At 40.6% G+C, this 10,000-nt stretch overlaps 1 protein-coding gene across 1 annotated transcript in view; it reads left to right on the top strand.

The window, feature by feature from the left end:
* Window positions 1–10,000, top strand: part of LOC133579328 (uncharacterized) — a 134,940-nt gene that overhangs the window by 29,777 nt on the left and 95,163 nt on the right. Inside the window, exons 3-6 of the mRNA XM_061933900.1 lie at window positions 1–63; window positions 2,462–2,619; window positions 2,848–2,897; window positions 2,986–3,147. The exon at window positions 1–63 is cut by the window's left edge and continues 93 nt beyond it. Of these exons, the coding sequence (XP_061789884.1) occupies window positions 1–63; window positions 2,462–2,619; window positions 2,848–2,897; window positions 2,986–3,147 (433 nt within the window). The remainder of the gene's footprint in view (window positions 64–2,461; window positions 2,620–2,847; window positions 2,898–2,985; window positions 3,148–10,000) is intronic.

Here is a 10,000-nt window from a genome sequence, read left to right as displayed (position 1 = left end):
CCCCTTTTACACCATGACCTGAAGACGCAAAATATTCTATTGGACAGTGAATTTCATGTCAAGGTGTGTGGAGGTACAGTTTAGTTCAAGCACTAACCGGGAAAAATGATTGTAACACGCATGCTGCTGTAGGTTTACCCAATAGTTGTTGAAACATGACAATATGAACCTGTGTATTTTTTCTAAAAGCCTTTTATTGCGATTATTTAATTACAGTCATATTTAGCGTGTTATGTTTTTTTAATCTATTTTTAAATCTGTAACGTTACTGTCGCTTGTGCTTGACAGAGCAACAACAATACCACCGTGCTGTACAAAAATACGTTGTGGCAACTGTCACGAGACTGATGTTAGCGGTTTTAAATAGTGGGGATATATCTAACAAAGAGTGTAAAATATCCATAATTAACTTAGAGATGTATCAGAATTTTTTTTTGGCTTGTGTAAATTTTAATATTTTTTTTTCGTAGAGGAGTTTTTTTTTTAAATCTATCTATTACTACGACCTATAAAGAAATGGCGTCACTCCTGGGTGTTTTTTTTAACTATATTCAGATAACTTTATATTATTATAACACATCGATATATTGATATATTACATGGGAACGTTAAAGCCAACATTTACTCTAATTTGTTTAAGAAAGTTTAACATTTAATTGTGACAAATATAGATATAGATTATTTTGTTAATTGTGTTTTCTTAAATGACTATTGGTGACATATGGTAGCATCGGGTATGATGGGTCTGTTGTTTTTATTTGAGGAAAATTAGTAGAGGAAAATTAACAAGTTCAACATTCAATAATTATTGCTCAGATTACTGTTGTTGAGATATTAACTTTTAACACTATACATTATATTAACCCGACTGTTCGAGTGTGTTAAAAACAATAAACAAAGCCACTTTTTTTTTTATTCCTATCTTAAAAGATCCATCCATCCATCCATCTACCTGCTTGTCCCTTTTGGGGTCGCGGGGGGGGGGTCGCTAGAGCCAATCTCAGCTGCATTCGGGCTAATATATTGAATTTAAATGAAAACATTACAAATTGAGGGTTTTTCTCAACATTTGTTTAGGTCAGGTTATAAAAGAGATTAATTAATTAAAGATCTATTTAATCATTTACCAATTTTTTTATCGTTTGACAGCACTAGTTTATTTATCCATCTTTATAATAATGTAATGCATTCAAATTAAAATACCTTAAATTGAGGGCTTTTCTCAGTGTTTTAGGTGAGATTAAAAAATACGTTGATTAACATAATTAACTACGTATCATTAATTCTTGTCATCGCTTGACAGCAATGACAGCTTGGTATCGAGTTTACATTAACGAGATACAATTATGTGGCATTTTAGATACCTCTCTCTATATATGTATATATATGTATGTATATGTGTATGTATGTATATGTGTATATGTATGTATATATGTATATTTATATATTATATGTGTGTGTGTGTATATGTATGTGTATATGTATGTATGTATATATGTATATATATATATATATATATATATATATATATATATATATATATATATATATGTATATATATATATATATATATATATGTATGTATTTATGTATGTGTGTATATACTGTATATATATATATATATATATATATATGCACATACACACACACACATATATACACCTACATACATATTGTATAAAGGTGGAGGTCCACATGTCTGAATACTGCTATGACATATTGTGTAGTATTTCCTAACAGTATTGTCCTCAAAATAAAAATAAAATATCTGTTCAAGATTAGAGATAAATGCGTTAAAATGTAATATTGGAAATTATCGGTATCGTTTTTTTCATTATCGGTATCGTTTTTTTTTTGTTTGTTTTTTTTATTAAATCAACATAAAAAACACAAGATATACTTACAATTAGTGCACCAACCCAAAAAACCTTCCTCCCCCATGTACACTCATTCACACAAAAGGGTTGTTTCTTTCTGTTATTAATATTCTGGTTCCTACATTATATGTCAATATATATCAATACAGTCTGCAAGGGATACAGTCCGTAAGCACACATGATTGTGCGTGCTGCTGGTCCACGAATAGTCCTAACCTTTAACAGTTAATTTGACTCATTTTCATTAATTACTAGTTTCAATGTAACTGTTTTTATATTGTTTTACTTTCTTTTTTATTCAAGAAAATGTTTTTAATTTATTTATCTTATTTTATTTTATAAAATTTTTTTTAAAGTGCCTTATCTTCACCATACCTGGTTGTCCAAATTAGGCACAATAATGTGTTAATTCCACGACTGTAAATATCGGTTGATATCGGTAATTAAAGAGTTGGACAATATCGCAATATCGGATATCGGCAAAAAGCCATTATGGGACATCCCTATTCAAGATGAAAAGTATATTATTTTAATTACTCGTTTAGATCTTCCATATTGTTTGACCCCATTTGTCATCCGTCTAGATTGCCGATTTTGGTCTTTCAAAGTGGCGCCAGCTGTCTGTCAGTAAAGGGTCTGGGTCTAAACCCTTGGAAATTGGCGGCACTGTGATCTACATGCCTCCTGAAGAGTATGAGCCCTCCAAAAGCCACCGGGCTGACGTGAAACATGATATGTACAGGTGAGACGCCAAATTCAATGGATATGTTTTGGGGAAATACAATTTGGGGAATTACAGTTTGGTGTCCCTTTTTTTCTAGCCTCTTGGAATACACGTTATACTGGTTTTGTATCCATAATACACAGAAAAGTGCATACTGTACATCTCTCAGAAGGGGAACTGCATTTAAAAATCTAGATGTTAGATGGGTTGATTTGTTTTCTGACTGTTTCTGTCTTTCTTATAAAGTTATGCCATCATTATGTGGGAGGTACTTTCCAGACAAATTCCATACAAAGGTAACTAATATTGCATTCTTATTCATGCTGTGATATGGTCAAATTGTGTGTAACTTTTGTCTGACTACTGTAACTGTATGTGTGTTAGAAGTGACCAACCCCATTACGATCATGTTCAATGTACTTCGTGGGATGCGTCCTGACACAAGCCCGGCTAGTCTGCCTGATCAAATCCCTAGCAGGGACACCCTTGTTTGCTTAATGATCTGCGGTTGGACCACTAACCCTGATGAACGACCTTCCTTCCTCAGTAAGCACACACCCACACACATACACAAGTTGTATCATTTGCATAATTGGCCTTGATATGTGCAAACAATTTGAAAAAACATGAAAACCGAAACAAATATCCAGACATCCATTTTCTACCATTTATATATATTACCATATTTTTCGGACCATAGCGCGCACAGGATAATAAGGCACACTGCCAATGAGCTGGTCTCGATTTATACAAAAGGCGCACCGGATTAGAGGCACATTAAAGGGGTCATATTATCATTTTTTTTTCCTACATGTAAAACACTTATTAGTGGTCTACGTAACACATAATGGTGGTTTTTTTGGTCAAAATGTTGCATAGATTGTTTTACAGACCATCTTCAAGTCGCTTTCTGACTCTTTCAGGATGTGCCGTTTTGTGGGCGGTCTTATTTACGTGACTCCCCGTCATCTTTGTTTACCAAAAATTATTAGCGCTTCCATAGCAAGTCTACTGACAGAAGTTAGAACTGTATTCTACTTTTATATTAAAATTGGCATCAGCGGCGGATGAATGCCCCACAACAAGAAAATAGAGAAAAAGTAGCTTATTGACTAGGGCACCCACTACAATGACGGACACGCATACATTTTTGGGATTCATTCAGATCCCAAATACACATCAGCAACCAATAGGTAAGAAAAGTTGGTTTTGCTTAATATTGAGAAACAAAACTCCCGATAATGTCTCCTAATAAGTGCCATTTTGGGTGTCCTTGTACACACACCAGAATAATACCTATAAGTTGAAGCACAGTACATCTGACTATGCTAGCTGTAATGCTCTGTGTTCCATCAAACGGTGCAGCTTTGTAGCTTACCAAAGCCGTACAAAAACGTGTTGACATATTTTGGAGCGTTGTGTGTAATGTAATGTTCAGTATTCTCAATGAAACATCAAAGTTTTGGTCTTGCTTGCTTACGGGTACTCTGCTAGTGTCATTTATTGAACAGGCGTCAACTTGCAGTCCACACGTGTCTCTTATGTGTGACTGCCATCGAGTGGTCACACTTACCATGTACCAAATAAAATTGCTTCGAGGTCGCTCAGCACAACCAGAATTAATACACACATTAGGCGCTCCAGGTTATAAGATGTACGGTAGATTTTTGGGAAAACAAAAGGATTTTAAGTGCGCCTTACAGTCTGAAAAATATGATATGTTAAAAAAAGTAATACAGACAGTTCCACAATACAGCATTAATGCTAATGTTCTCTATACATAAGCATTAATGTTGTATTTGTTGTATTTGGTTTGGTTCTAACTAAACATTTGATAACCATTACCTAACATTTGTTTAATGTTATGTGTTAGCTGGATTAGCGCTAATGCGGGGGAGTAGAGCACAACTATGCTAGCCGTGGCGCTAAACTAGCTTGAATGTGAAGTAGTGAAAGGAGAAAAGGAGAAATGCTTTGTACATTTCAACAGAAGTCTAACTAGAACTGCGTTACAGCAGAGAGTAACCAGCTAAGAAGAGGAAATTAGCAAGTAGATGGATCAATCAGGAGTGATAATAATATCCATACAGTGCGGCCTGCAACACTTTCAGCCATAGATATGAATGAATAGATTGATGACACACGTCTTTGAGCCGCAAGTGTATGGCGAACTGAGGCCAAAGTGTCTGAACATTATGTTTTTAGAAAGCTAAAAAATAATCAAGGACATCGATTCGAATTCAAATCGCCATTCTCACGTTGTACGATTCAGTTTTGATTGTCATTTTTCAAAAATCGATTTTCTTTTATTTCTTTTTTTAAATTTTTTTTAAATTTTTAATTAAAAAAAAAAAAAATCAATCCAACAAAACAATACACAGCAATACCATAACAATGCAATCCAATTCCAAAACCAAACCCGACCCAGCAACACTCAGAACAGCAATACACAGAGCAATTGAGAGGAGACACAAACACGACATGAATATTATCAACAACAGTATCAATATTAGTAACAATTTCAACATAGCAGTGATTAAAAATCCCTCATTGACATTATCATTAGACATTTATAAAAAAAAAATTAAAACATAATATAAAAATGAACAATAGTGTCACAGTGGCTTACACTTGCATCGCATCTCATAAGCTTGACAACACACTGTGTCCAATATTTTCACAAAGATAAAATAAGTCATATTTTTGGTTCATTTAATAGTTAAAACAAATGTACATTATTGCAATCAGTTGATAAAACATTGTCCTTTACAATTATAAAAGCTTTTTACAAAAATCTACTACTCTGCTTGCATGTCACCAGAATGGGGTAGATCCTGCTGAAATCCTATGTATTGAATAAATAGAGAATTGTTTTGAATCGGAAAAATATAGTTTTTGAATCAAGAATCGCGTTGAATCGAAAAAATCGATTTAGAATCGAATCGTGACCCCAAGAATTGATATTGAATCGAATCGTGGGACACCCAAAGATTGTATGTATGTATATATATATATATATATATATATATATATATATATATACAGTATATATACAGTATATGTGATGCCAAGCATTCTGTAGGCCCTGCAGAGGGATTTGCCCACAAACCCTCGACATCCCACTTCAACGGGCCGGCACATCGCTCGCCACTCATTGCTCCGACACTCCTCCACAAGCTGAGAGTACTTTGCGCTCTTCCTCTCATTGGCCTCCTCCATACGGTCCTCCCAAGGCACTGTGAGCTCCAGGAGGATTACCTGCTTGGAGGCCACTGAGGTAAGCACAATATTTGGCCTTAGTGTTGTTTTGGCAACCACGTCAGGGAACTTCAACTGCTTGCCCAGATCAACTGACAGCTCCCAGTCGTGTGCTGTTGCCAACAGACCAGAAAAAGTGTTCCGGGCAGCCGGTGTTGACTTCTCCCCTGCTCTGATAAAAGCGGTGCTCTTCACTGGGCGGAGGCTCTTGCTGTGGCTGACTCCCCTGCAGATGGTATCGGCTATGGCTTTCAGGACCTGGTCATGTCGCCAGCGGTACCGCCCTTCACCCAGGGCTTTTGGACAACAGCTTAGGATGTGCTCCAAGGTTCCTCTCCTCTGGCAGAGGGGGAACGCTGGTGTCTCCACCTTACCCCAGGTGAAGAGGTTGGATGGACTTGGCAGCACGTCGTAGACCGCCTGGATCAAGAATTCATCCGATGGGGTTTGGCTTTCCAGAGCTCGGTCCATGTGACCTTGCGCTCTGCTGCTTGTTCCCATCTGTTCCAGGCGCCCTGTTGCCGCATTCCCGCCATCTGGCAGGCTCGCCTTCCCTCAACTCCTGCTCGCACCTCCTCGAGGATCAGTGACCTGTTCTCTTTCCCCTGCGCCTTATCATAGCGAGGTGTTCTGCTAACTAAGCCAGATCTCCCCTGCGCCACTGTTCCCACCAACACCCTTTGCCGTAGCCTTGCCTCTGCGACATCCACAGCTTCGGCAGCTCTCCACTTCCGCCCCGTCCTGACTTCAATCCCAGCCTGGGCAACCTTTGGGTCACTGGACTCCCGATATTGTAGGAGCTTCCTGGACCGTGTCACCATGAACTCCTCGCTCAGGCTGCTGATAGGGAGCTTCAGCTTGTTATTGTGCCCGTATAGAGCAATGCTGCTCAGGCTTCGCGGCAGTCCCAGCCACCTGCGCAGGAACCTACTGACCCTCTTCTCAAAGCCTTCCACCGTTGAAATGGGGACTTCGTACACCATGAGGGGCCAGAGGATCCGAGGGAGAATCCCGTGCTGGTAAATCCAGGCCTTGAACTTGCCAGAAAGGCCAGACTTGTCCACCACGGTCAGCCAGGTCTCCAGGTCTTAGTTGGTCGATTTTGTGGAGGCTGCGTCTCTCAGGCTGCAATTGAACACCTTTCCCAAGCTCTTCACAGGTTCCTCGGTGAGTGATGGTATTTTGGTGGTGCCAAGTGAGAAGCAGAACTTGCTAGTAACCTTCCCTTTCTTTAGAACAAGGGACTTCGACTTGGCCGGCTTGAAGCTCATGCAAGCCCAGGAAATCACCTCATGAAGGCCATTCAAGATCCACTTGCAGCCTGGGACAGATGTATTGGTCACTGTCGGGTTGTCCATGAAGGCTCGGATGGGTGGCTGTCGGACTCCAGACCTGGAGAGGGGCCCTCTGCACTGAACTTCTGCAGACTTCACCAGCATAAACATGGCGAGTCCAAAGAGGATGACTGAGCTTGTACAGCCAGTGATGATCCCCTTTTCAAGCCTGTGCCAGTCGGAGGTTGTTTTACCGGAGGAGACTCTCAGATGGAAGTTGGCATAGTAGTCCAGAATAAGGTCTCTGAACTCTTTTGGGATGTGATGCCGGTTCAGTGCCTCTTCGACCAGCCTATGGATCCATAGGCATTTGCGAGGTCCAGCCACAGAACAGCCAAGTCCCCCTTGTTCTCCCTGGCTTCTCTGATGAGCTGAGTGACAACGCCTGTGTGCTCCAGACATCCAGATACCTCTGGGATCCCTCCTTTCTGGACTGATATATCAATGTAGGAGTTCTTCAGGAGATAGTCTGTCAGTCGCCTGGCAATGAGGCTGAAGAAGATCTTCCCTTCAACACTCAGCAATGAGATGGTTCGGTACTGGTTGATGTTCTGAGACTTCTCCTCCTTTGGGATCCACACACCGTCTGCCTGTCTCCACTGGTCTGCTACCTTGCCCCCTCCTCCAGATCACAGTTCTTATAGACCTTGTAAGGTACTTCACTGGGCCCTGGAGCAGAGCTCATCCCTGCCCTTCGGACCACCTCCTGCATCTCCTTCCAGCCGGGCTCTTTCCCATCGAAGTCTAGCGTTGGTGTTGGTGGATTGATCAAGGACCTGCAGAGTGTGTGTGTGTGTGTGTGTGTGTGTGTGTGTGTGTGTGTGTGTGTGTGTGTGTGTGTGTGTGTGTGTGTGTGTGTGTGTGTGTGTGTGTGTATATATATATATATATATGTATATATATATATATATATATATGTGTGGGGAAAAAAATCACAAGACTATTTCATCTCTACAGGCCTGTTTCATGAGGGGGGTACCCTCAATCGTCAGGAGATTTTAATGGGAGCATTCGCATACCATGGTTTATATAGGGCACAGAGTGGGTGGGTACAGGCTGGCCTAGGGGCGTGGTGATTGGTTCATGTGTTACCTAGGAGGTGTTTCCGTCTATGGCGGCATGTTGTTACAATTTCGCTGCGCTTGTTGAGGGATGACAGGTCTGGACGGTAGATAATAAACAGTTTCTCTTTCAAGCATAGGTTGCATCTTTTATTGCCACTATTGTAAGGTGTGCTGGATGCAAGAATTTGCCATGTTATTGAATATTCAACATTATTGTCTTTGAGGTCCCAAATGTGTTTGCTGAGTTCTGTGGTATTTCGCAGGTTTTTCTTCCTGAAAGAAGCCTTGTGGTTGTTCCATCTGGTTTTGAATTCACCCTCGGTTAATCCTACATATGTGTCGGATGTGTTAATGTCCTTGCGTATTACCTTAGATTGGTAGACAACTGATGTTTGTAAGCATCCCCCGTTGAGGGGGCAATCAGGTTTCTTTCGACAGTTACATGCTTTGTTGGTTTTGGAGTCGTTCTGACTGGGGGTCGACGGCTCATTTGCAATTGTTTTGTTGTGGTTTGAGATGATTTGTCGTATATTGTTCATGCAGCTGTAGCTCAATTTGATGTTGTTCTTGTTGAATACTTTTCTTAGGTTGTTGTCTTTGGGAAAGTGTTTGTCAATCAGGTTGAGGAATTTGTGTCCAATGTTCGGTGAGACGTTTTTGCTGTATGGGGGGTTGTACCAGATGATGCCGTTTCGTTTTCTGTTCTTTTTTGGCTGGTTTCCTGGCGTGGGTTCATAGGTGAGGGTGAAATTGTATCCGCTTTCATCAAGGGCTTTTTGGTACGGGGGGGTTGCTTGGTCAAATTCAGCTTTGCTAGATGACAGCATCGATAGCCTTTTATTGATTCCGGTAGGTATTCTTTTCGTGGTGGTGGGTGGATGGTTGCTGTCATGGTGCACGTATTGGAGTGTTGTGTTGGGTTTCGTGAATGGTTGGTAGCTGTTATTTCTCAGGTTGAAAGTGACGTCAAGAAAGTTGACGGTTTGCTTGTTGGCTTCAATCGTGATCCGTAGGCCGTTCTCTTTGAAAATTTGGCATATGCGCTTCTTGGTATTCTCGCTGCTCCTTGGCGAGGCGCGACACACTGCCAGTCCGTCATCACGGTAAATACCAAGGTTCAGATTGAGGCTAGCGAGCTGGGAGAGGAGGAAACTCCCAACGAGTTCACACGTTTCTGCTCCGTCAAAACTTCCCATAGTGACGTCAAATGTTGCATTGTTCTTTTTTTGCCATGGTGTACTGTTGTGGATGAGAATGGAGTTTTTTGCGGGGATGATGATGTTTCTTTCGTTGCCTGTGATTGAGTCGTAGTCTGAGGCGAAGTCTAGTGCTTGAATCAGTAGGTCTTGCGTGATGGAAGGGTAAAATTCCTCGATATCAAAGGAGATAAAGTTGGATTAACCGAGGGTGAATTCAAAACCAGATGGAACAACCACAAGGCTTCTTTCAGGAACAAAAACCTGCGAAATACCACAGAACTCAGCAAACACATTTGGGACCTCAAAGACAATAATGTTGAATATTCAATAACATGGCAAATTCTTGCATCCAGCACACCTTACAATAGTGGTAATAAAAGATGCAACCTATGCTTGAAAGAGAAACTGTTTATTATCTACCGTCCAGACCTGTCATCCCTCAACAAGCGCAGCGAAATTGTAACAACATGCCGCCATAGACGGAAACACCTCCTAGGTAACACATGAACCAATCACCACGCCCCTAGGCCAGCCTGTACCCACC

Source organism: Nerophis lumbriciformis, linkage group LG03 (assembly GCF_033978685.3).
Source record: "Nerophis lumbriciformis linkage group LG03, RoL_Nlum_v2.1, whole genome shotgun sequence".
Taxonomy (NCBI): Eukaryota; Metazoa; Chordata; class Actinopteri; order Syngnathiformes; family Syngnathidae; genus Nerophis; species Nerophis lumbriciformis.
This window is presented reverse-complemented; position numbering and strand designations above follow the sequence as displayed.